The sequence below is a fragment of the Salvelinus namaycush genome, chromosome 24 (assembly GCF_016432855.1).
Source record: "Salvelinus namaycush isolate Seneca chromosome 24, SaNama_1.0, whole genome shotgun sequence".
Lineage (NCBI taxonomy): Eukaryota > Metazoa > Chordata > Actinopteri > Salmoniformes > Salmonidae > Salvelinus > Salvelinus namaycush.
The window spans coordinates 10,572,629-10,600,390 of NC_052330.1; the positions used below are offsets into that span (position 1 = coordinate 10,572,629).

A 27,762-nucleotide genomic window follows, 5' to 3' on the forward strand; every position below is an offset into this window, starting at 1 on the left:
TGGGGAGTGGGCTGGGGAGTGGCCTCGGGAGCGGCCTGGGGAGTGGGGAGGACTAGGGTTTCATTAGTATCCAGGGCATCTATTCTGGTCTGGTCACAACTGCAGTTTCTGCATATGCTACTTTCCGGTAGTTGAACTGGTGTTTATTGTGCTTATGAAGTTCTGTTTGTAATAACTTCCGCTTAATGGCCAGTACAGACTTTCACCCAGCCAATGAGAGACATACATTGTGCTATTATGCGAAATTATCGTGGTTAAATACATTTTTTAACGTAATTTTTATTTTAATTTTTATTATTCATGTCTCGATGTGCTGATATAAGCAACCATATATATTTTGTTTCCTACATTCATAACCACAACAACTATAAACATATTTCATATACTTAAGAAAATCAATAAGTCTACCTCCTAAACATTTCTTTGGCAAGCCATCCTATGCAGGGTGGAAGCCAGAAATAATTGATCAGTTAAATGTAAAGACTCGCGGTGATGCTAATGCAGCTCTGAGCTGGAGAGAGAGAGAGAGAGAGAGACAGTGCTACCGTGGCCCCCCAATATCCATTGTTTTAAATTGGAGAAACTGCGAACAGAACGTTGCACCTTAAAGTGGTATTCCTTCTGTGGATTTACTACTGCCATGGCAACAGAGAAGAGAAAGACAGACTATACATCCTGTATTAAACAGTTAAGATTGTAATTTTTGTTAGATTTTGATGATGATGATAGGATTATTCATAGGCAGCCCTTGAGTAAGTCAATGTAGGAGTAATGCGTTATGAATCTGAAATACAAGGTGTGGTCCCCCTTAAAATTTTAGACTTGAAAATCAATTTAGTTATACAATCTAATAATATCCTAGTAACAATCAGTTTTGTTTTCTGCCCAGCACTTCATTAGTGCATTTCTTTGTTTATTTTTTTAGTCATTGCGCCTAGATTTCAGAAATTGCCATGAATGAAGACTATTTTGGCATAAATGTTTCATGCTGGCCATGCTTTAGATATTTTGCAGTTCAGCTATTACTGAAACTATAGTTTATTAGAAGGGTAATCCTTTTTGCACAAACCTTTACTCTATATTTTCTTTCCACTGCAGTGAGCTGAAGCTAAAGAAAGAAGTTTGGAAGAGTAATGGGGAGGTGGTGGGGGTCAGCCGTAAGAGGTCTTTGCAGCAGTACAAGATGGACACCACAGAGGTCCCGTCTGAGGACGATGATGAGGTCTATGTCAGTATTACTTTATTACGCCAAGGATTTTTATTTTTATTTTTTACAAATGTTATCCTGAATTGTGTACCTACTGAATTATACATAACTGTTGACATCTTACTGATATTTCATCACATTTTGTAGATATTGCTTATTTGATTTATATGGTATAGAACCTCAAGTCTGTAAATCTTTTGGCATCACTCCAAATTGCACAAGATTTTGAGGGATGACGCGTTAGCCTTGCATGCCTTTCCTGCTGAGGTGTCATAACTCGTACTAAATGAATGCTTCACAGAACGTGCTGCGACCCGACTGGTGTAGATAACTCTTGGCTAATCTCTGATTTTATCATTATTGTTTCAAAATGGAAACATTTCAATGTACAGTAAACACAAATTCAGAATGATTTCAATACTACCTCGTAAACACTGTCCTCATTGCCTGCGCCAAAATGTCACATTGCTCTAGTCTGTACTGTATGTGTGAGTACAGTGCATTCGGAAAGTATTCAGACCCCTTGACTTTTTCCACATTTTGTTAGGTTACAGCCTTATTCTAAAATTGATCAAATCATTTATTTCCCTCATCAGTCTACACACAATACCCCATAATGACAAAGCAAAAACAGGTTTTTAGAAATGTTTGCAAGTGTATAAAAATTATAAAACTGAAATATCACATTTACATACAGTACCAGTCAAATTATGTAGTAACCAAAAAGGTGTTAAATAAATCAAAATATATTTTAGATTTTAGATTCTTCAAAGTAGCCACCCTTTGCCTTGATGATAGCTTTGCACACTCTTGGTGTTCTCTCAACCAGCTTCACCTGGAATGCTTTTCCAACAGTCTTGAAGGAGTTCCCACATGCTGAGAACTTGTTGGCTGCTTTTCCTTCACTCTGCAGTCCAACCTATCCCAAACCATCTCAATTGGGTTGAGGTCGGGTGATTGTAGAGGCCAGGTCATCTGATGCAGCACTACATCATTCTCCTTCTTGGTCAAATAGCCCTTACACAGCCTAGAGGTGTGTTGGGTCATTGTCCTGTTGAAAAACAAATAACAGTCCCACTAAGCGCAAACCAGATTGTATGGTGTATCGCTGCAGAATGCTGTGGCAGCCATGTTAAGTGTGCCTTGAATTCTAAATAAATCACAGTGTTACCAGCAAAGCACCCCCACACCATCACACCTCCTCCATGCTTCACGGTGGGAATCACACATACAGAGATCATCTGTTCACCTACTCTGCGTCTCACAAAGACACGGCAGTTTGGACTCATCAGACCAAAGGACAGATTTTACTGGTCTAATGTCCATTGCTCATGTTTCTTGGCCCAAGCAAGTGTCTTCTTATTGGTGTCCTTTAGTAGTGTTTTCTTTGCAGCAATTCGACCATGAAGGCCTGATTCACGCAGTCTCCTCTGAACAGTTGATGTTGAGATGTGTCTGTTACTTGAACTCTGTGAAGCATTTATTTGGGCTTCAATTTCTGAGGCTGGTAAATCTAATGATCTTATCCTCTGCAGCAGAGGTAACTCTGGGTCTTCCTTTCCTGTGGCGGACCTCGTGAGAGACAGTTTCATCATAGCACTTGATGGTTGATTCCATGTGTTATTTCATAGTTTTGATGTCTTCACTATTATTCTACAATGTAGAAAATAGTAAAAATAAAGAAAAACCCTGGAATGAGTAGGTGTGTCCAAACTTTTGACTGGTACTGTTCTTAGTCTTAAAATGTTCCTGCATATTCTAGTGTTCTAGTGTGTAAAGCCTCCTGTGTGCATCAAACAGGAGGAGAAAGACAGCAGGAAGACGACCCGTGGCGCGCCGCGAGGAAGAAGGAAACGGAGGGGGGACGCAGGCCTACTGAGACACAGTGAGTAGAAACATGCAGTGGGAGGGACACTTGTGAGGGGCCACTCAGGCCCCGGATACTCATTTTCACAATCACCATATTGATATAATCACTGCCATTTGCACATACACACACACTAACTGCATGTGTTGCAATGTAATGTTGTGGATTGCTTTTTACACAATCTAATGAATCATTGTCTCACTATGGCAGCTGTTCCATATGGAGGGAAAAAGAAGTCTTGGTGTTGGGCCTCATATCTGGAGCAGGACAAAGCCATTGCTGCCCCCACTAAACTGTTCAAAGAGGTGCGCTATCATACCATACCCCTCAGGCCTGTATAGAATGGGTTATTGACTTAAATCTAAACCCTTATCCTTCTCCGTTTCCTTCTAGTCATTCTATTCTTTAGTCTATTTCTCCTCTACAGCTTGTCATTCAGGGTTAAGATGATATTTCACATCAAGTCCTACATTTCTTCCTACATGTTGAGAATTCATTTATTCAACTCATTAATCACATGTGTTATTCTTTGCCTACAAAAACAGTGTTAAAGGTGCACTATACAGAAATCGCTCCACCATTTCCTGGTTGCTAATATTCTAATAGTTGGCATAATTTCAGTTTATGTGACAAAACAAGCAAGTATAGTGTAGAGAATCCTTGTACCATCTAAACTGCTGTGCAATATATTTTCCATAACCATAAATATTGTACTTTCCTCTGTTTGAAGCTGGTTTTCCAAACCCAAAAGTAAAAGATGCAGAAAACGAAACCTGAGAATGTGAAGCATAGAAATTGCGCACATAGAACATATCTGCTGCTTCTTTCAATGAGAATGGCAGATCTATAACTCCCATTTCTATGAGAATTTGGCCGGGTCGCCCAAAAAGTCACATATTGCAGCTTTAAGTTCATTATTTTTCAAAAGCCTGGAAATATGTACTTTAAACTAATGACGTCACATTTTCCTTTCAGCACCAGGCCTTCCCCCAGAGTAAGAATGGATTCCGGGTGGGAATGAAGCTAGAGGGAGTGGATCCAGAGCACCCCTCCATGTACTGTGTGCTCACTGTAGCTGAGGTAACCTCTCACCTCGACTCATCATTGCTGCCCTCTCAGGGGAGTCGAAACTCATGTCATGGATATCTTCAGATTTGGGAAGATCTGAAGCAAAGTCTGCATTGTCATTGTTCTTGTTCCAGTGCAAGCTGTGATAGTTGTGATGACTTATGTGTTGCTATGCAATGGCATTAGCAAAATACAGTATTTATAAGACCATAAATGCGTTTTTGTACTTTGAATTATGTCCACTTCTCTATGTTGGCATCATATGCGCGCCTAGTCAGTAGGCTACTACTTAATTCATCCCTTGAGTAGCAAACACAGGATAGCCATGTCATGTATGAAGATGCTTAATGCTTCTTCCATGTTTAGGTTTCAGGACACAGAATACGGCTTCACTTTGACAAGTACTCCGACTACTATGACTTCTGGGTGAATTCCAACTCTGCAGACATTCACCCTGTGGGATGGTGTGAGAAAACGGGACACAAGCTTCACCCCCCCAAAGGTAAGAGACATGCCACCTTAGACAGATATCCACCTGGAAAAGACAATAACGTATATACAGTATTGGTCATTTTGGGTGGGATATTTTCAAACTGTTGCTGTAGCACTCTCTCATCTTCTCATTAGTATTTCCTTAATACAATATTGCTGACCAGTTTTCTTTCCTATGTGAGACTAGTCATATAGGGATGGTTACAATTCATTTGTTAGACTTTGTGCAAGCGGGTTACCTATGGCAACAGGAAAACAATACTCGTGTATTTTTAGTAGCTATTTTCTGCATGATTACTAGCATACCTGAAATTGAACCAAGAATATTTGATAAAGAGTCAAATTATCCAAATCCCCCCCCCCCCCCCCCCCTCTATGGATGGACAGGTTTAAAGGACGAGGAGTTCAGCTGGCTGTCGTATATCAAGCTGAGCAAAGCCCAGGCAGCTCCCAAGGCCCTGTTTGAGAATCAGAACACGGTAAGAGCAGCCTACAGATCTAATTTAGGCCGGGGACACACTCCGATGCATAAACTCGGATGAAATTGTATATGACATACATCATTGTCAGTTTTTGTCCGTCAAAAGTTAAACTCAATTCAACTATTTTCGGACGAGTTTGGACGAGTTGCATCCATCAAAAGACAGACCGTTTGTGTGTTTTTTCCCCCCCCTCGGACAATCATCTCCGTTGGCGTTGTCATTCTATCAGCAACTGTTGACTTCCATTGGCTTCATCTGCAATTCTCTGACACAAAATCCCAGTGTGTCCAAGGCCTTACGGATCGCTTTCATATTGCTTTGATACTAGTGTTTAACCACTAGGTGAAACTGTTTAGTTTAGTTAGACTTCACACCCAGTTTTACACCTCCTTCATTGAAGTGCAATACTTGACATCAACCCGTTCAACATATATATGAAGTAGTTTCATGAGCAGTTTAAAGGCTATAATACAAGAAGGTTCATGTGAGCTTTTGTCTCTGAGTAACTGTCCTGTTTTTATTTTCCAGACTGTCACTCCTTTAGGATTCAGAATTGGGATGAAGCTGGAGGCCATTGACAAGAAGAACCCCTCCTTCATCTGTGTTGCCACAGTAACAGACATGGTGGACAGTCGATTCCTGGTGCACTTTGATAACTGGGATGAGAGCTACGACTTCTGGTAATGTCTAACTTTGTGATTTACATTTCCTAACATTTCCTTACAATATTTCAGACTTCAAAATCAAAGCAGTGATTTGTGTTTACTGATGCCATATCTAAGTTATATTGCTTTTTTTTTCTTGTTGCAGAATTGAACACTAGATGGTGCTAGATTTATTACAACAGAATGTTTGTGTCTGGGAGGAGAAAAGCATTGCCTCTTACCAGAGTGTTTGTTATTAATATTTTACACAAGCAAACAAGCTACTTTACTTGTGTAATACATTTTAAGTACAGTATGAATCGGCTGTACCATGAATTATTCTTTTGACACTAGCACGCACGTCAATTTCCTCACAATTCTCTAGTCTTCTTTCCCCCCTCAATTGTCATCCCTCCAACCCTTGTTGATTTTCGCCTTTGTTTGTCTTTTTCTGACTGAGAATTGCGTGTGTCGTTACTGCCGTTTCGTGCCCGCTCTAAGCCCTCCCAGCTTGGGATTTGGACTGCCAGGAGGAAGTCCCAGTCTGCACGATACAAGAGCTTGTATTGGCTGAATTATGGATGATCGTCAAATAAATGTCAAGGAGGAGAGGAGTTAGAGAGAGAGAGTAGAGCCTGGAGCGGTTAAGGGACGAGCAGATTCCCCCAGGGAGATGACGCTCTCTCTCGTGTGTTGTCGCTACAGCTCACGTCAGCCAGTCCCAGGCCCTACAGCATCACACCTCTGGGCCAAAGAGCAGGTTAACCACTCCACTGGGCTCTGCTTCACCCTGGCCTGGCCAGAGAGTAGGACACTAGGAATCTATGTTGTCCCTTAGACAAGCTTGCTGTAACAACACTGACCACTGAGGAAGAAACAATGGCAATCCTCAAATGTAGATTACCACACCTTTGTGTCACACTGGCACAACACAAAAAGGGATTGGTTTCGATACAGTATGTTGAGTCCATGGTGAAATAGTAAACCGTTTTAGATATTTCAGTTGTCTTATAACCTTTTTGGCCAAGTAAGGAGGGTTGCGATATACTGACCAGATTCTCAAGCCCCTTGCAATTTACCCTGCAACGCTGATGCAATGACTGCATCATAGGAGTATTACTACCTACAATCTACTCGTCAATGGTGTGCCGCCCATCATTCAGTGATATGTTATCCTACTGATGGTGGACGTGGAGAGAGGGAACAGTGGGAAGTTGTGACGGAAGTATCCTTTCTCGCCCTGACTGTCCCGATACGTCAAAGTGATTGTTGCATAACATGCCATCATGGTTAGCTGAACGGGTTAATCACTCAGAAATAAGGTGGCTGAAGCCACAGTGGCTCAGAGTCTGTCACAATGTCAGCTGATCTATTCTCCTATCCTCGTGCTTACTCCTAAACATTATCCCTATTCAATCCCCCGTAACAGTTTGTGGGGAAGTTCATGTCATAACAGTTTATAGGGAAGAGGAGGAATATATATACAAAGAAATGGGAAATCTGCTGAGCAGATGGCATTTTGTTACCACTGTCCTTCTCCTGCTCCTCCGTAGGTGTGATGCAACCAGTCCATACATCCATCCAGTGGGCTGGTGTCAAGACAACGACAGGATTCTCACCAAGCCTCCAGGTGAGATACTAACTCACTATTTATCCTGTAGATGCCAGGATACCACAAATGTGTAATGATGATTGAGCATACAGTTCTGAAAGTAAAGATTAACACATGGAAAGTTTCCAAACAGATCACCGCCCATGTAGCTCAGTTAGTAGAGCATGGCACTTGCAACGCCAGGGTTGTGGGTTCAATTTCCACAGAGGACCAGTATGAATTAAAGTATGAAAATGTATGCACTCACTACTGTAAGTCACTCTGGATAAGAGTGTCTGCTAAATGACAGAATTTTTTTGTTTGTTTTAATCTGATCTGTAAATTATTTTATTCCACTGTGGAGAAGACCGATGGTTTAGAATGACAGAAAGCACAAGGGACTTTACCCGCCCACACATGTACTACATAATACATCATATGTAGTTGTGCTCAATCTGGCTCAATCCTTTTCATTACTCTTTCCTGTAGGTTACCCCAATGTCAAGAATTTCTCCTGGGGAAAGTATCTGGAGGAGACCCACTCGTCACCGGCTCCTGCCAGGGCTTTTAAAGGGGTACGGCTGTTCATCTCTCTATCCTCGGCACGCAAGACGATGTGGCAGCCCTACATCTACATTCCAACACAGTTTACTGGAGTAGCCTAGCTGGCCGTCTGCCGCAGAGTGTGACATATGATATGCTGCCTAAAGATGCGCACACATCGCACCGAATGTGGATCTAGCGTTCGTCTGCCAATCGTCAGCGCGCTGTGCTTTAAGAACCACCCGCTGTAGAGGTCGGACTACCGGAGTTATTCACTCGATTCTACATGTAAAATCAGAGCGCACTCGGTTCGCAAATTATGTTCAGAGGTGCTAAGTACTCGGCCCGCAAGCGCTATTGGTGTGTCTGAGCCCTAACACCCCCCCCCCCCACCCCCCCACCCCACTCTCCCTCTACAGAAACCCCCCCACAGTTTCCAGCCACTCATGAAGTTGGAGACGGTGGACAAGAGGAACCCCATGCTTGTCAGAGTGGCCACCGTGGTAGACACTGACGACCACAGGGTCCAGGTGAGAACATCTCTTCAACTCTCTTATCTGTCTCTGTCTAACCACTGTGTCTACCAGTATCCATCTGCACTCCAGACTGGAGTCATTCAACATGATACTGTGACTCAGCTGGAGCAACACTTCTGTCTATGTCAATAACTAGGAGGTCTCCCTTCCTCTCCCATCACTAGTTTTTAGCTCAGATGTAGGGATGAGTTTGACTCGGTGTGTGTGTGTGTGTGTGTGTGTGTGTGTGTGTGTGTGTGTGTGTGTGTGTGGGGGGGGGGGGGTTTAGTCCAGCTGTACAGGACAGGAGGATTAGCCAATACGTCACTCATCTGCACTGTGAAGTGTGTAACTATTAGACCCTAGATCTGAACTAGTATAATCCTAGATTACAGAATTATTATGAGTATAATCTCTGAGTTCTGGTTCACTACAGATTTCTCCGAAACATTTCAAAGAACAAAAAAGAATGAAACTCCAGCTCTACGTAGGAAATTGGGAGATGAACTCTGTATGAAGGTGTCCTGTGGGAGATATGTGCTGATTTACTGGGAATACATATACAAATGATTCAAGACCTCCCCATTGCCCCTTATTCCAGTTTCCAGTACATCAAATTAACATCTCCTTGACTCTCTCCTTTAGACCATTTTCAGGAGAGCTATGAGCTCAATGCTCTTTGAACTCTGAAGTGAACAGTAGGTCAGTGTTGGGAGTCGATGGACAGCTGTCTGCCTGGGGTGTATGTCAGGGCCTCCCCCTCTGCCCTACTTATGCCTATACTGTTCCGTCATCTCATGGAGCAAAAATAGCCCTAGATAGCATAGCTCCAGTCTATATAGTCCCTCCGGGTTTCTAAACTCGTACTCCTTCAGCTTAGCTTTGGTTTCTCTACTGTCACTGTCACTTGTCACTTTATATACAAAGGCTTTCGATGTTGATCTTGACCTCCTATCTCTGAACTCTTATCTTCTCTCACTCATTCCAAGACTGTTTTCTGCAGCTCCATCCATTCCCCCACCACCATCACTCTCACCACTCATACACGAACCAACACTACATGCATTTCATGCTCTCATTGTCCTTCAAGCATCACATACATTCTCATGCTGTTTCCCCATCTTCAGTCCCTTTGTGCCAGCGCATGCTTCATATTTCATGTTGTCTTCAACTGAACTAATAACAATAGTTTTTAGCAAGGCAGGGAAGCTGGCTGTGTACTAGGAGGGTCTGCCTTCCCACGACACCCTGGTGTGCTCCTGTCTCCTCTTGTTTGCCCCATACTGTGAAGCACACTATCATTGTCAGGAGTGTGGATAAGAACAGAGGATGAGCGATAGTTACCAACTATGCTGTGTGTCGGCCTCCCACAGATAGCCGGGCTAGCCTCCTCCAGCTGGAAGGGCAGTGCCAAGGGCTTCAGTCCGAGACAGTGCTTGTCAGCTAGATTGACGCAATCAGTAGTTCAGCTTCTAATCTCCAAGATATGTCTTTATCATTCGACCATGGTTTTGATTAAATCTCTTTTCCCCACATTTCTATATTTACCGTATATGGTCGGACTCTACTGTAACTGTTTGTCCTTGGTGTGTGTTCCTCTAGATCCATTTTGATGGCTGGACAGATGAGTATGACTACTGGGTGGACACAGACAGTCCAGACATCCACCCTGCGGGCTGGTGTGCTAAGACAGGCCACCCCCTCCAGCCCCCAATCAGTGAGTGGCTTTATGACTCATCCTAATCTATTCATGTCCAGCTCCCTGCCTCAGTTCCAGGCCTACGGTTCCTAGCAGACACACTTAGAGCCAGGCCTCAATGGACGCTGCTATTTCTTATCCCGTTCAATCGCAAATAGCTTAATATGCTTTTCCCTGAAAAGACGGTTCCGTCTCTGCGTCGATTTAATCTGATCTGCCGTCATTATATTGAAGGAGTGGTGGGAAGAAGCCTTGTTGGTGGGAAAAAAAGCAAATTATTATCATGAGTCCTGGCTCTCTCTGTGGTCAATGTCCTGCATTTTACCCTGAGGATGCTGGGAGCTGAACAATGAACTTCCCTCTGCCTCCCTTTCCACTTACTACTAATTTCTCCCTGTGTAGTGGTGTCCATGGAAACATGGATTGAGGAGTTGTGATTAGAGTGCAGCTGATGCTGCCGTCATGTTTCAGAGTAGAGAGCTGGGTTCTCAGAGAGAGAGCTACTGCTCCACATGGCAGCTCACTCGTGTCATATGGACACATCCAGGGACATATCTGCTTTCTCTCTACCTGTACTGACTGTCAATAGTACCAGCTCCTTGAGAGGTTGACACCAACTCCTTGTGACTGAGGCTGTCCTAATATGGACACAGCACATTCGCATTACATTAATCGGCTAGATTCTGTGAACATTATTTTAGGATGGTTCGCCTGAGGTCATGTAGTGAATAGGGTATCACTAGGTAGATCTGGATGTAATATCTCACCCCCCTCTCCTCTCCTTATCCCCAGGTCCACAGGAGCTGTTTGAGTCATCTGAGCAGGGCGGATGTCCCACCCCAGGGTGTAAAGGTGTGGGCCACATCAAAGGAGCCCGCTATTCTGGCCACCACAGGTACCCACACTCACAGCAATCACTCTGTCTGGCTGGCCAGGCCATCAAAACTACCATCCAATAGAAATGTCCACTTATAACCCCAACAGGCTTCATATCGCTACATGCCGGTGAATGGTCACTTGTTGCCGGTCAAACTGGGCTTCAGGCTCATTGATCCACCAGTTACCAGTTACGTTTATTACTGTATTACTGTAGCATAGAGACTCATAATGCAAGAGACACCCAATGTATTCCTACTGAAAGTGAATGTTAGCCTACAGCAGCTGTGGTAGGTCTGGAGGTCAACAATATAGGTAGGTATTGTAGATGATCCACACATACCTGAATGCCCCTGGGGTGAGGCTGTATATAGGCTGTATAATTGGCTGCGTGGAGCTAGAAGCACAGCGCTGCAAGCACATGAGTGTCACTCTCTCCCATCAGTATTCATCACAATTCTTTCCCTTTTCTCCTGAGAAACCGCGTCTCCACTCTCCATACTCCCACCTCTGCCTCACCGGGCTTTCTTACAACATGTACCCCTCTAGCTGTAGATCTACTAATGTGAGCAGAAACATATTTGCAGAAAAGGCATAATGACTCTCTTTCTTTCTCCCGACGTTGCGGTGCTTTATTATGGAGTGACCGGAGGTCGTGCACACTGCGGTAGAGACAATTTTTAATAGGGACACAGTCCGTTGGTTCAGTATCTGTAATGTAAGCTGATTAACTTGGAGTCTGATTACAGAATGTAGTGTATTAAAATGTATCTATGGAATGAGAGGTGCTTTATCAGTGTTTGTTGGCACACCTGGAATATTAAACCGGTAGAGCGACAGATAGCTACGGACAGAAATCATGTGAAAGAGCCCTCATTATGCAAAAAAAATGTGTGACAGCGGCTAGGGAAAAGGAGAGAGGGATTAGCGGAGAGTGAGAGGAAGGGAGAAACGCAATCTCTCTTTCTCTCTCCTCTCGTCAGTCAGAGTGGTCGTGGTGTGACAGCGAGGCTTACTCAACCATTTCAATGCAAATATGTTGTTTATATAGACCCATCCCGTTTCCTTTTTAGTTGAGGTAAAGTATGTTTCCCCCTAAGGTAATGAGAAATAGCACATTACACAGGTGGACGATGACAAGGCGTTGTGAATGAAGTAGTCTCAGTCTGCAGACTGCTACTGTCTGTAGCTTGAGTTAGAGCACGTTCAATGTTTCCAAATTGAGATTCATCACCCTGGAATGAATCACTTCAACCCCAGAAACTCAGAACTCTTTAGGTTGGCTGTAGTGACTATTGAGTAGTACTAGGAACTGTGTAAACTGTTTTATGCCAACATCAATGTTTGCCCGATTAGACAGGAAAGAGCGTTTGTGACACACACTCAGTGTGAGCGAGCTGCCTTAAAAGATATATATACATATCTCTCTGCTGCTTTGCTTATATTAGCTTTTGATTCTGTCCCCAAGATCACTGATGTGTGAATTAATATCTTGTCTTGTGATTAACACTTTATTAAGTTGTAATTAAGGCCTATTATGAAGTTATTACACCAAGTCTTTTTTCCTTAAATCAGTCATTTGTAATAATGTATATGCTCTGATTTGCAGTGCGGTGGGATGTCCATACTCTGACATCAACATCAACAAGGACTCAGTGCTGCCAGACCGTCTAAGTGGTGAGATGCCAGGGTCAGGAGGACTGGGGCGACCCCGACGGGCAGAACCCAACCCAGATATCAACCCACCTCCAGCTCTCACTGCAGAGTAAGGACCAATCAGTAACCAAAACACTGCTTTAACTACAATTTATTCTCAAGACAGTCTGAGACCGATATTGTAGGGGGGAAAATATATGATTCCAGTGTAGGCGTATTAGAATGTAGAGTTTGGCTGAGACTATCAATGCGTAGCTTCGAATTTTGCAGTTCAACTTCATTTCCAAATTCCTTCGAGCATTTTAACACCCCAAAAAAGTGCGAACAGCCCTCATCTATTTCTGTCTGAAGTGACTCACATGCTTAACCGTTCCAAACATGGCTCTCTTATTATTGTACTTAAGAAACATTTCTCTCTCTGCTAATTTCTTAGCAAGCACTTAAGCGCCAACCCAAATCACCTGGACAAGCCTGGCAGGGGCGAGAAGGCTGGCATCGGGGTGGCGAGTGCCATGGAGCGGTCAATCAAGAAATCTGCCGGCACAGAGCCAAAAAGGAGGTGAGTGGCCCTTACAGTACACGTGAAAAGCCCTGCACTATCCGGAATGGCTGACAGAACCCGCATTCAATCGGATGGTTGAGTGGTGTGTGACTGTGTCGTTACTGCCGGCTGGTCCAGTGTTAGACTGATAGGATTGTGAGGACCTGATGTAGGGCTGTGGCAGTCACTACATTTTGTCCGCCGGTAATTGTCATGCAAATGACTGGCGGTCTCACGGTTATTGACTTGTAAATTAACATAAACACATTTAGCATCTCTGGGCTTCCACTCATACAAGCTGCTGATGCTCGCCTTTGGAACATCTACATTTAAAATAAATTAAAAACAAAACATTTCGTATAGCCTATGCCATCACGATAAGAGACAGTATTTATTTAGTTGTGATAGGCCTATAAACCTGGGAATGTCTTAGAAATCAAAACATATGGGCTGCATGATGCGACTCTATATTGATGATTTGGAAAAAGTCGCTAAATAAAGACTTGCGCTCTGATCCTTGCACTTCCCGCAGAGGAGAGCGAGAGAGACAATTGCATTGCTGCTCTGCTTATGTGGCAAGCAAGTCAGGGGATATCTAATCAATGAAAGATGGAATTAAAATGACAGAATTAAAAGTGAAATGAGAAAGAAAAGCTACAACAACCAAAAGCCAACAGGTAGGCTGCTATTTAGGCTATAATCTGAGTGGAGTTGTGGTTATGTGCAGCTAACTGTAGGATGGTAAGAAGCACAGTAACGTTATGGCTAGCCTCAATTAGCCTAATTAGCTAGCTTCTCTCAGTTTGACATAGTCAAGACAGGTACTATGCAATCGGATGAGACGATATATACAATTGAAGTCGGAAGTTTACATACACCTTAGCCAAATACATTTAAACTCAGTTTTTCACAATTCCTGACATTTAATCCTAGTAAAAAATCCCTGTTTTAGGTCAATTAGGATTACCACTTTATTTTAAGAATGTGAAATGTCAGAATAATAGTAGAGAGAATGATTTATTTCAGCTTTTATTTCTTTCATCACATTCCCAGTGGGTCAGAAGTTTACATATACTCAATTAGTAGTTTGTAGCATTGCCTTTAAAGTGTTTAACTTGGGTCAAATGTTTAGGGTAAGCCTTCCATAACCTTGCCGCAATAAATTGGGTGAATTTTGGCCCATTCCTCCTGACAGAGCTGGTGTAACTGAGTCAGTTTTGTAGGCCTCCTTGCTCGCACACGCTTTTTCAGTTCTGCCCGCAAATTTCCTAGAGGATTGAGGTCAGGGCTTTGTGATGGCCACTCCAATACCTTGACTTTGTTGTCCTTGAGCCATTTTGCCACAACTTTGGAAGTATGCTTGGGGTCATTGTCTATTTGGAAGACCCATTTGCGACCAAGCTTTAACTTGCTGACTGATGTCTTGAGATGTTGCTTCAATATATCCACATAATTTTCCTCTCTCATGATGCCATCTATTTTGTGAAGTGTACCAGTCCCTCCTGCAGCAAAGCCCCCCCACAACATGATGCTGCCACCCCCGTGCTTCACAGTTGGGATGGTGTTCTTCGGCTTGCAAGCTTCCACCTTTTTCCTCCAAACATAAAAAGGCCAAATAGTAAAATTTTTGTTTCATCAGACCAGAGGACTTTTCTCCAAAAAGTACAATCTTTGTCCCCATGTGCAGTTGCAAACCGTAGTCTGGCCTTTTTATGGCGGTTTTGGAGCAGTGGCTTCTTCCTTGCTGAGCGGCCTTTCAGGTTACGTCAATATGGGACTCGTTTTACTGTGGATATAGATACTTTTGTACCTGTTTCCTCCAGCATCTTCACGAGGTCCTTTGCTGTTGTTCTTGGATTGATTTGCACTTTTGCACCAAAGTACGTTCATCTCTTGGAGACAGAATGCGTCTCCTTCCTGAGCGACATGACGTCTGTGTGGTCCCATTGTGTTTATACTTGCGTACTATTGTTTGTACAGATGAACGTGGTGCCTTCAGGCGTTTGGAAAATGCTCCCAAGGATGAACCAGACTTGTGGAGGTCTCCAATTTTTTTCCTGAGGTCTTGGCTGATTTCTTTTGATTTTCCAAGCTGTTTAAAGGCACAGTCAACTTAGTGTATGTAAACTTCTGACCCACTGGAATTGTGATACAGTGAATTACAAGTGAAATAATCTGTCTGTAAACGAAACAATTGTTGGAAAAATTACTTGTCATGCACAAAGTAGAAGTCCTAACTGACTTTCCAAAACTATAGTTTGTTAACAAGAAATTTGTGGAGCGGTTGAAAAACGAGTTTTAATGACTCCAACCTAAGTGTATGTAAACTTCCGACTTCAACTGTAACTAGAAGTTAGTCTAGCGCGAGATAAGTGGTTGCCGTCTCTCCCTCCGTTGCTGCTCTGGTACTCCGAGCCTCCTGTATCTTACTCACACATTCACACACACTGCACAGCCTCCGCTCCCTAATAGCCAACAACTGTCCCTCTCTCTCTCGCTCTCTCTCTTTCTCCCTTTTCCCCTTTTCTCTTTCTCTTGGTTTAATAAAGTAGCAAAACAATTGGCTTTTCTGCTGCTTCCATCACTCGGGTTGGACTGGTTGTCCTTTAAGTCCTCTCAGAACGGGTAATTTTTTAATATTTATGCATTTTGTGTCCGCCGCATTCCCGGACCCGGTGTGGCGGTAATACGGTCACAGCGACAACCCTAACCTGATGTGCTTTTCACCAGACCGGTTATGACTAGATTGTGAATTTCTTATGTTTTGTGAATGCTGATGGCCTTTGTCCGAATTTGGCGTGGGGTGTGCCCTTTTAGTAACCTTGTATACATTCTCCTTCAAGTGACCGACACGCAATTAAGGTGATATTTTGACATTTTTTATTTTCTGGACCACATTTATTACCACACAGAGAGAGCCACAGTCAGAGTAGTATAATTGAAGATTGCTGTAATTACCAAGCCTCTCCACAGCAGCTTCCCTGAGCTTTGTCAAACTGTCATCTGACTCATGCCTGCCTAATCTTGTTCACCAGCCGGCTCTCTCTCGAGGCTGAAGATGAGGTTAATGCCTGCCCTACAATTACCTTCCGTTCATTGTGTTTATATAAGGTGTACTAGTAGAAGTCCCTCCTTAGGCATACACTACCAAAACCATCATGCACTGTTTTCATCAGATTTCAATTAGTCATATATGACATAATGCTGTTTCTGTCACGCGGGACTAGGTGGGTGAAAGAATCAGACGCAGAGAGAGAGCCACTTGGGAAAAATATTCCTTTTTACTACTTCACAAAAAATGATAAGCCCGAACATACAGGGCGCAGAGAAACACTTGCAAAACCCAAAACACACGCATGTAACCAAAAGACAATCCCGCACAAAACAAGGGCGGGTCAAACTCCTGAATATAGGGAAGCTCATTTACGAAAACAAAACCACAGGTGCAACTAATCAGACAAAACAAACAGACAAACGAAAAAGGGATCGGTGGCGGCTAGTAGGACGGTGACGACGACCGCCGAGCACCGCCCGAACAGGCAGGGGAGCCAACTTCGCCGGAAGTCGTGACAGTTTCTCTTTAAAAAATGTTTATCAAACTATTAAATGTCATTACGAGCAGGTATTTCTAATATGCACTCAATCCCATTTTACTAGACATTTCTACTCCACATGCATGTCCTCAGAGATGTGTTGGTATTTCCGATAACTGATGGAATATGTGGGCAGCTTGATTTGTATAGGTTCTTTAAATGTTAAACCTTATTTGCGTAGATTAATTGGTTGTCCAGGGACTGGGGCTAAGTTTTATCTTTCTTTTATTCAGGAGTTGGGACCTTCTTTCAGTCCAATGCACCTAACTATTTCTGCACACATGGAGAAGAGAGGCGACAGAATGCCTTAGCTAAGTTTAATTTAGAGAGAAACTCAAGTCATCACCCTGTTATTTAGGATTTATCAAGACTCAACCAGAGCAGCGTGTTGGTTGAGTATGACGGAACAGTTTTTAGGATTAAAAAGTGATTACAAGCAATGACATTTTCATCCCAGGAGTAGTGACGGCTAGTATTGGAACATCTTGGAATGCACAGTGATAATCAATGAAGTAGTGACTCAATATGTCATGAAACGTTTGTTCCAAATTGTGTGAGCTCAGTCCCTGCAGTACTGCCCTATCTGTGTGTCTCTATTGACTCCCTTCTCTCTCCCAGGGTTGGGCGGCCATGCAAACAGAGGAAGGTCGAGGAGCCGGTGGAGGAGGAGATGGAGAGTGAGGTGTCATGCATAATGGAAACCAAAGGTACTGTACTGTCTCTGAACAACATTCTTTTCTTCCTATCGTTCAAATATTTTAAGAGCGTCACTGCACGGTGTCTCTCCCTAGTACAGTCTGATCTATGGCCTCCCACTCATTACCCAGTGCCTTCCTTCACAGTATGAATCAGTAATGTAGATCCAGCTCTCCCTCTGTCTTTTACTATGCTGAATGTGTTCACCTCTTGGGATGTCTCCTCCCCTCACTCTGCGTCTTGCCAGAGCTAGGCGCACGCTCTCAAAACAAAAGTTTCACACAGTGTTATTATGTGGATGTTCATGTCTTTGGCACGCGCTGAAATGATTTGAATTTCTTGTTTGTTGTCATTTGAGCCTAGCTCCTTTTGGTTATAGTTCATTTGTTGAGAATTCCAATATTCTCATCCTCTCCCAATGAAACCGAACAGCACTGAGTACCAAAACTGTCTTTGCAGTGTAGTTTAACCCTAACCTAAAGACAATAGGGATGACTCACTCCTTCTACAGTACAGTACTGTGGATCCAGGGTTCTTTGTGTGATGTTCCAGTGTCAGAACATCCAAGGCTCTGCTCTGGTCCTTTGTGAGTTCTCACACCTCTGAAGGGATAGAAGGTAACTGCCAGTAATGAGAGTGAACCAGCAGCAAGCAGCAAACTGGAGGGAAATATTCTTTGAATACAGAGACAGACAGAAGATGTTTTCCTGAAACAGACATCAAACGGCACTGACCTTTCTGACAGTTGCGGGGTCTGCCACCGTGTGTAGTAACCTTAAACAGCATGTACTTTATGTACAGCCATGGAAGATATACTTAATTACATAAGGAAATAGATGTTTCTGGGTGACATGGAATGACTCGGTCTCTAGCTCCGTTTAGGATGATGCTGGGTTAATTAGTCTGTATATCTGCCTTGGACAGTAAAGGCACTTTGGCTTTGATCACCTTCTGTAAGGAGTTTTCAAAGCTCCATCTCTCTCTGTGTCACTTTATATGGGTCCCTTTCATGTAATTATTCCGAGACCTATGCATCCTATACAGCAACAAATGCTCCTTATTCTGTTAATGTCTTCAGTTGTTCTTTTCATTCTGATGCCTAGCATATTCAGTGGTGCCACATGGAGCAGATAAACATGTACAAATAAACAACTTATAAAATAGATTTTATTGTAGTCAAACTTAATGGACGATTTTGGTTTTAGGCCCTTACGTGAGGGTTTAGAGAATTTTAAAAAATGCATTCATATTAACATGGATCACAGTATTGTTAAAGTTAAATGTGATGGTGAGTGAGTCTGATCACGTTCTGGAGCTTTGCAAAAATGCACTGGAGTGAAGATGAAATAGATGAAATGAAGTAGGCAGTTGCTTCATCGACGCAGTAGAATTATAATATGGTCATGAGGGATTTTGGATCCGAATTAAAGGGGTTTACGATTAGAATGTGGGTTTAACCCCCTAGAGTCGATGCGTCAATCTAAATTACATAACAATCCACTGCATCCGCCAGTGCCGCACTTCCCCATCTGCGATGAAAGGTAGCAGAGCTAGAGCGGTGTTTGTCCAATCATGAGACATCCCGAAAATCAGTCTTCTCACGTAAATGTCTGTAGCGTCCAAACGTTTGACATACAAACTATTATGACCACTCTATGGAAAGGGGAGACTCTCAAGGAACACGACATTCTCCATTTTGCTCTACGACCGCCACAAGTGCCCCAAAACAAATGAAGTATGAAGGTAGTTTTGTGCCTACCCAAACAGACGCCTCACAAGTCCTCAACTGGCAGTCGCCCGGAGCCTCTGGCGACGGTCCCCAGCCTGCAGCCTCAGGCGACGGTCCCCAGCCCAGGGTCTTCGGCGACGGTCCCCAGCCCGGAGTCTTCGGCGACGGTCCGCAGCCTCCGGCGACGGTCCGCAGCCCGGAGCCTCTGGCGATGGTCCGCAGTCCGGAGCTTCCGGCGACGAGCTGCAGTCCAGAGCCTCCGGCGACGATCTGTAGTCCGGAGCCTCCAGGGGTAGTTCCCAGTTCAGTTCCTCCAGCGATGATCCACGGTTCGGTGCCTCCAGCAACGAAGCCTCCACTGACGGTCGGCGGTCCAGAGCCTCCAGCGGCGATCTGCAGTCCAGAGCCTTCAGCAGGGGTTCTCAGTCCGGAGCCTCCGGTGACGATCCACGGTTCGGTGCCTCTGGCGACGACCCACGGTCCGGGGCCTCCTGCGACGCTCCCCAGTCCGGGGCCTCCGGCAACGCTCCCCAGTCCGGAACCTCCGGCGACGGTCCCCAGCCCGGAACCTCCGGCAACGGGCCGGAGCCTCCGGCGACGGTCCGCAGTCCGGAGCTTCCGGCGACGAGCTGCAGTCCAGAGCCTCCGGCGACGATCTGTAGTCCGGAGCTTCCGGTGGTGGTTCCCAGTTCAGAGCCTCCAGCGATGATCCACTGTCCGGTGCCTCCAGCGACGAAGCCTCCAGTGACGGTCGGCGGTCCAGAGCCTCCAGCGGCGATCTGCAGTCCAGAGCCTTCAGCAGGGGTTCTCAGTCCGGAGCCTCCGGTGACGATCCACGGTTCGGTGCCTCCGGCGACGACCCACGGTCCGGAGCTTCCGGCGATGATCCCCGCACCAGAGCCGCCATGGAGAAAGACGTATCTGCGAGCGGAGTGGGTACGAGCAGAGCCGCCCCCGACGCCCTGCGTCATCCATCATAGATGCCCACCCGGACCCTCCCCTATTGAGTCAGGTTTTGCGGTCGGAGTCCGCACCTTTGGGGGGGGGTACTGTCACGCCCTGACCATAGTAAGCTGTTTTTTCTCTGTGTTGGTTGGGGCGTGATAGTGACTTGGGTGGGTCATCTAGGTGTTTTTGTATTTCTATGGTGGCCTGATATGGTTCCCAATCAGAGGCAGCTGTTTATCGTTGTCTCTGATTGAGGATCATATTTAGGTAGCCATTTCCTCATTTGTGTTTGTGGGATCTTGACTATGTGTAGTTGCCTGTCAGCACTATTTTGTATAGCTTCACGTTTCGTTTGTTATATTTGTTGGTTTGTTCAGTGTTCATTAATTAAAAGAGAATGTACGCATACCACGCTGCGCCTTGGTCTCATTCTAACGACGGACGTGATAGAGGCGTCTGTTTCTCAAACTAGACACTGATGTACTTGTCCTCTTGCTCAGTTGTGCACAGGGGCCTCCCACTCCTCTTTCTATTCTGGTTAGAGACAGTTTGCGCTATTCTCTGAAGGGAGTAGTACACAGCGTTGTACGAGATCTTCAGTTTCTCACATGGAATAGCCTTAATTTCTCAGAACAAGAATAGACTGACGAGTTTAAGAAGAAAGTTCTTTGTTGTTTTGTTTCTGGCCATTTTGAGCCTGTAATCGAACCCACAAATGCTGATGCTCCAGATACTCAACTAGTCTCGTGAAGAAGGCCAGTTTTATTGCTTCTTTAATCAGGACGACAGTTTTCAGCTGTGCTAACATAATTGCAAAAGGGTTTTCTAATGATCAATTAGCCTTTTAAAATTATAAACTTGGATTAGCTAACACAACGTGCCATTGGAACACAGGAGTAATGGTTGCTGATAATGGGCCTATGTAGATATTCCATTTAAAAAATCTGCCGTTTCCAGCTACATTAGTCATTTACAACATTAACAATGTCTACACTGTATTTCTGATCAATTTGATGTTATTTTAATGAACAAAAATTAGCTTTTCTTTCAAAAACAAGGACATTTCTAAGTGACCCCAAACTTTTGAACGGTAGTGTATGTGTATATACACTGCTCAAAAAAATAAAGGGAACACTAAAATAACACATCCTAGATCTGAATGAATGAAATATTCTTATTAAATACTTTTTTCTTTACATAGTTGAATGTGCTGACAACAAAATCACACAAAAATTATCAATGGAAATCAAATTTATCAACCCATGGAGGTCTGGATTTGGAGTCACACTCAAAATTAAAGTGGAAAACCACACTACAGGCTGATCCAACTTTGATGTAATGTCCTTAAAACAAGTCAAAATTAGGCTCAGTAGTGTGTGTGGCCTCCACGTGCCTGTATGACCTCCCTACAACGCCTGGGCATGCTCCTGATGAGGTGGCGGATGGTCTCCTGAGGGATCTCCTCCCAGACCTGGACTAAAGCATCCGCCAACTCCTGGACCGTCTGTGGTGCAATGTGGCGTTGGTGGATGGAGCGAGACATGATGTCCCAGATGTGCTCAATTGGATTCAGGTCTGGGGAACGGGCGGGCCAGTCCATAGCATCAATGCCTTCCTCTTGCAGGAACTGCTGACACACTCCAGCCACATGAGGTCTAGCATTGTCTTGCATTAGGAGGAACCCAGGGCCAACCGCACCAGCATATGGTCTCACAAGGGGTCTGAGGATCTCATCTCGGTACCTAATGGCAGTCAGGCTACCTCTGGCGAGCACATGGAGGGCTGTGCGGCCCCCCAAAGAAATGCCACCCCACACCATGACTGACCCACCGCCAAACCGGTCATGCTGGAGGATGTTGCAGGCAGCAGAACGTTCTCCACGGCGTCTCCAGACTCTGTCACGTCTGTCACATGTGCTCAGTGTGAACCTGCTTTCATCTGTGAAGAGCACAGGGCGCCAGTGGCGAATTTGCCAATCTTGGTGTTCTCTGGCAAATGCCAAACGTCCTGCACGGTGTTGGGCTGTAAGCACAACCCCCACCTGTGGACGTCGGGCCCTCATACCACCCTCATGGAGTCTGTTTCTGACCGTTTGAGCAGACACATGCACATTTGTGGCCTGCTGGAGGTCATTTTGCAGGGCTCTGGCAGTGCTCCTCCTTGCACAAAGGCGGAGGTAGCGGTCCTGCTGCTGGGTTGTTGCCCTCCTACGGCCTCCTCCACGTCTCCTGATGTACTGGCCTGTCTCCTGGTAGCGCCTCCATGCTCTGGACACTACGCTGACGGACACAGCAAACCTTCTTGCCACAGCTCGCATTGATGTGCCATCCTGGATGAGCTGCACTACCTGAGCCACTTGTGTGGGTTGTAGACTCCGTCTCATGCTACCACTAGAGTGAAAGCACCACCAGCATTCAAAAGTGACCAAAACATCAGCCAGGAAGCATAGGAACTGAGAAGTGGTCTGTGGTCACCACCTGCAGAACCACTCCTTTATTGGGGGTGTCTTGCTAATTGCCTATAATTTCCACCTGTTGTCTATTCCATTTGCACAACAGCATGTGAAATTTATTGTCAATCAGTGTTGCTTCCTAAGTGGACAGTTTGATTTCACAGAAGTGTGATTGACTTGGAGATACATTGTGTTGTTTAAGTGTTCCCTTTATTTTTTTGAGCAGTGTATATATACAGTGGGGAGAACAAGTATTTGATACACTGCCGATTTTGCAGGTTTTCCTACTTACAAAGCATGTAGAGGTCTGTAATTTTTATCATAGGTACACTTCAACTGTGAGAGACAGAATCTAAAACAAAAATCCAGAAAATCACATTGTATGATTTTTAAGTAATTAATTTGCATTTTATTGCAGCCTTCCACAACCTTCCCACAATAAGTTGGGTGAATTTTGGCCTATTCCTCCTGACAGAGCTGGTGTAACTGAGTCAGGTTTGTAGACCTCCTTGCTCGCACACGCTTTTTCAGTTCTGCCCACACATTTTCTATAGGATTGAGGTCAGGGCTTTGTCATGGCCACTTCAATACCTTGACTTTGTTGTCCTTAAGCCATTTTGCCACAACTTTGGAAGTATGCTTGGAGTCATTGTCCATTTGGAAGACCCATTTGCGACCAAGCTTTAACTTGCTGACTGATGTCTTAAGATGTTGCTTCAATATATCCACATAATTTTCCTCTCTCATGACGCCATCTATTTTGTGAAGTGCACCAGTCCCTCCTGGAGCAAAGCACCCCCACAACGTGATGCCACCACCCCCGTGCTTCACAGTTGGGAAGGTGTTATTCGGCTTGCAAGCCTCCCCCTTTTTCCTCCAAACATAACGATGGTCATTATGGCCAAACGGTTCTATTTTTGTTTCATCAGACCAGAGGAAAGTACGATCTTTGCAGTTGCAAACCGTAGTCTGGCTTTTTTATGGCGGTTTTGGAGCAGTGGCTTCTTCCTTGCTGAGCGGCCTTTCAGGTTATGTCGATATAGGATTAGTTTTACTGTGGATATAGATACTTTTGTACCTGTGTATCTTCACAAGGTCCTTTGCTGTTGTTCTGGGATTGATTTGCACTTTTTGCACCAAAGTACGTTCATCTCTAGGAGACAGAACGCGTCTCCTTCCTGAGCGGTATGACGGCTGCGTGGTCCCATGGTGTTTATACTTGCATACTATTGTTTGTACAGATGAACGTGGTACCTTCAGGCATTTGGAATTTGCTCCCAAGGATGAACCAGACTTGTGGAGGTCTACAATTTTTTTTCTGAGGTCTTGGCTGATTTCTTTTGATTTTCCCATGATGTCAAGCAAAGAGGCACTGAGTTTGAAATACATCCACAGGTACACATCCAATTGACTCAGATGTCAATTAGCCTATCAGAAGCTTCTAAAGCCATGACATCATTTTCTGGAATTTTCCAAGCTGTTTAAAGGCACAGTCAACTTAGTGTATGTAAACTTCTGACCCACTAGAATTGCGATACAGTGAATTATAAGTGAAATAATCTGTCTGTAAACAATTGTTGGAAAAATGACTTGTGTCATGCACAAAGTAGATGTCCTAACCGACTTGCGAAAACTATAGTTTGTTAACAATACATTTGGAGTGGTTGAATAATAAGTTTTAATGACTCCAACCTAAGTGTATGTAAACTTTCGACTTCAACTGTATATATGTATGTATGTATGTATGTGTGTGTGTATATATATTTATTTGTGTATATATTCTAGATTTAATGAGCAGTGATCATTCTCTAACATGCATATGCAGGAGTAACACCCAGTGCCTCTCAGGTATTTACTCAGTAGAATGGCGAGTGACTCTTCCAGAAAATACTCCCTCATTTCCCTGAAACGTGAATATTGATGTCCTCGGGGTGTTTGTTCATAAGCGAACAACTGTTTTGTTGTTAGTTTCTCCATCAACCAAAGTAAAGTTACATGAAGTTGCTATGTCACAACTGTCACCTCATTAAATTTGTCCTAAAGAATTATGATCCATGAGTCTGTGACTGTGTCCCTTGCTACCTCTCTAATTGGTCCAGACTGTAATTGCTTCCCTCTCTTGCTACAGTAGATTAGTTCCTACATAAAAATGTTTTTTTTTAAATGTGTATGTATGTGTGTCTTTCGGAAGGGTTGGGTTAAAAGCGGAAGTCAAATTTCGGTTGGACCTTGTGTGCAATTAGCCAATGAAGTGATCTTAATGTGAATTTCTCTAGATTTATTCCTCCTCAGGCAATATTTATCTTTGTGTTCCATCAAAACCTTAGAATTACTCTCAAAACATCACAATTTTCCGCTTCACTTGAATTGTCAATTTTAGGAGATAAATGTTGGAAGATTCTCAAAGCTGGGTTTATGCCTGGATAAAGAAACAGTCAGCATTAACTCACTATCTAATTAGGCTGATTCCCACAGCTTCCCAATATGGTTAGGAGTGAGCACCAAGCATCTGCATTCTGTTTCTCCAAAGACTTCCATCAGATCCCTTTAGTATCAAGCTGTTCATCTTCAGGTAATCACAGCAACAAATTCCTTGCTTTTCCAAATTTAAGTGAATTAATTTGAGGATTTTTGTTTATTTCCTTCCCTTCCCTAAAGTAGAGCAGACACTACAGCAAGCCCTTCACCAGTCAGTGTTCATGCCATGCACCTCGCCATCCCCTAGCAGCTCTCCTTTCTGCTGGGACCAGCACAGCAAGCTACTTCCCACTGTGGCTGGCATCACTTCAAGCAAAGTGGCTTCATGGACAGTGGAGGAGGTAATGGATGATTTGCATTGTCGCTACATTGTTGCTTGCTGTGCAGTGACTGTGCTGTTCATTTGGATAACTATACTAAGCATGATGTCCAATGTGTTACAGGTGATTGAGTTCATCCAAGGTCTTCCAGGCTGTAGGGAACACGTGCACACTTTCAGAGACGAGGTACAGTTTCAGTACAGAACCTGCAGCTAACCACTGATACACACACACACTACTACATGATACTCAAATGTTCCCTATTCCCATCATGAGGTTGTTATAACGTACCCTTTAAATGAAAGTTTACAACGTAAGTGCACAGGTTGCAAGAAATTTGAGTAATCAAGGTGACAGACATTGACACATTCAGTACCGTCTTTCACAGTCTTGCCTGCATCTAGCTGATCTAGGGTGTAATCATTAGTCAAACAGTTGGAAACAATAGTTTCTATTGGACAAATTCAGGTGTGTTTATACCCATTTTGTTGATACCCGTTTGCTTCCGTTTTTCTTCTACAGAATCGGCGGAATGAATACACCCCTGATCACTCGCAAACACAGTTCACTTTCATAGCAGCTACAAACAGCATGATCCCTTTAATCATTGTATTCCTTCTCACATGTACGCCCTTTGATCCTCTCACCTTTTCCCTTCGCTTGTGGACTTCAGACACATCAGTTTCCTGTGACCAGGCGAAAAAACCTTTCCAAGTCAAACCATATCATAACCGCTACACATAGCCTACATCATTATCACCATATTAGTAAACCCGCTACAATCATGCAGCACAGTGTACAGTCAGCAGCTAGCAGTTTAACAGTTACACCGGCAAGCCCCAGTGGCAATAAATTAATAAAACCAAAAGCTTACCTTGACTTGGAAGAGTTCCAGCGTTGGATAGCCAGCTAGCTAGCATAGTATCCCTCGCTCTTTGAGCCAGGTGTTTGAGTAGGCTAAACTAGCTAGCTACATTCGCTAGCTAAGTGAGTGAAAGTGAAAAAATACAACAAAATATAGGTCTCTCCTTCATTTTTGAAGAAATTAATTTGTTAAACTGTTCAACTATTGTCTTCTCACTCTGAGTCAATTACTCACCACATTTGCACGGCAGTGCTAGCTAGCTTTAGCTTATGCTTTCAGTACTAGATTCATTCTCTGATCCTTTGATTGGGTGGGCATCTTCAAAAAGTTCTACAGCTGCACCATCGTGAGCATCCTGGCTGGTTACATCACCACCTGGTATACCAACTGCTCAGCATACGAGCTACAGCCAAGCTTCCTGCCATCCAGGACCTACAGTGAGCACCATAATTCATTGGACAGTGACCATTTTTTGTTATTTTGGTTCTGTACTCTAGCACTTTGAGTTTGAAAGGATACAATGACAATGAGAGTGAAGTGCAGACTGTCGGCTTTAATTTGAGGGTACTTTCAAACATATCGGATGAACCGTTTAGAAATGACAGCACCTTTTGTACATGGTCCCCCCATTTTAAGTTACTACAAGTATTTGTTGAATTGGCTTCACAGATGTGTGTTGTTAAGCAGGTGTATTCATTTGTGTCGTTAGTGAATGCAGGAGAGCTGTTGATGAATAGTATTGATTCTAGACTTTGCTATTGTCTTTGGAGGTTGTTGTTGGGGTGTGACAACATGAGGAAGACAGCAGTGTCGATGCAAATGAAGCTGGCCGTCATAAGGCTCAGAAATGAAAATCAATCAATCAGGAACATTGCAAAAACCCTGGGCATGCCCAAGTCAACAGTTTGGTTCATCATTAACAAGAAAAAAAACAACCGGTGAACTCAATTATGTCAAAAGACCCGGTAGACTGAGGAAGACCAAATACTTGAAGAAAACCTCCCTGACAACAGCTCAACAGATCAAAAACACTCTCCTGGATGAAGGTGTAGATGTGTCAAAAGTCTACCGTACGTAGAAGACTACACCAGGAGGACTCCAGAGGGTACACTACAAGATGCAAACCACCGATAAGCCTGAAGAACAGAAAGGCGAGATTACAGTTTGCTAAAAAGCACCTAAAAGAGCCCCAAGAGTTGTGGAAAAAAGTTTTGTGGACAGATGAGACAAAGATTAACATGTACCAGAGTGATGGAAAGAGGAAAGTGTGGAGAAAAAAAAGACATGCGACATCCAAAGCATACCACCTCATCCATGAAACATGGTGGAGGGGGTGTTATGGCTTGGGCCTGTATGGCTGCCAGTGGAACAGGCTCACTTGTCTTCATCGATGATGTGACTGCAAACAGAAGTAGAACAATGAATTCTGAAGTCTACAGAAATATGTTATCTGCTCAGATAAAACCAAATGCCTCCAAACTCATTGGACGGCACTTCATC

At 43.9% G+C, this 27,762-nt stretch overlaps 1 protein-coding gene across 1 annotated transcript in view; it reads left to right on the plus strand.

The window, feature by feature from the left end:
- The window catches only part of LOC120019280 (lethal(3)malignant brain tumor-like protein 3), a 39,186-nt gene that overhangs the window by 3,117 nt on the left and 8,307 nt on the right, over positions 1–27,762 (plus strand). Inside the window, exons 4-20 of the mRNA XM_038962590.1 lie at positions 1,099–1,228; positions 3,008–3,092; positions 3,285–3,379; positions 4,050–4,154; positions 4,509–4,644; positions 5,022–5,113; positions 5,645–5,796; positions 7,314–7,390; positions 7,841–7,926; positions 8,314–8,424; positions 10,012–10,126; positions 10,901–11,003; positions 12,594–12,749; positions 13,074–13,199; positions 17,393–17,481; positions 25,261–25,418; positions 25,521–25,583. Coding sequence (XP_038818518.1) covers positions 1,099–1,228; positions 3,008–3,092; positions 3,285–3,379; positions 4,050–4,154; positions 4,509–4,644; positions 5,022–5,113; positions 5,645–5,796; positions 7,314–7,390; positions 7,841–7,926; positions 8,314–8,424; positions 10,012–10,126; positions 10,901–11,003; positions 12,594–12,749; positions 13,074–13,199; positions 17,393–17,481; positions 25,261–25,418; positions 25,521–25,583 — 1,879 coding nt within the window. The remainder of the gene's footprint in view (positions 1–1,098; positions 1,229–3,007; positions 3,093–3,284; positions 3,380–4,049; positions 4,155–4,508; positions 4,645–5,021; positions 5,114–5,644; positions 5,797–7,313; positions 7,391–7,840; positions 7,927–8,313; positions 8,425–10,011; positions 10,127–10,900; positions 11,004–12,593; positions 12,750–13,073; positions 13,200–17,392; positions 17,482–25,260; positions 25,419–25,520; positions 25,584–27,762) is intronic.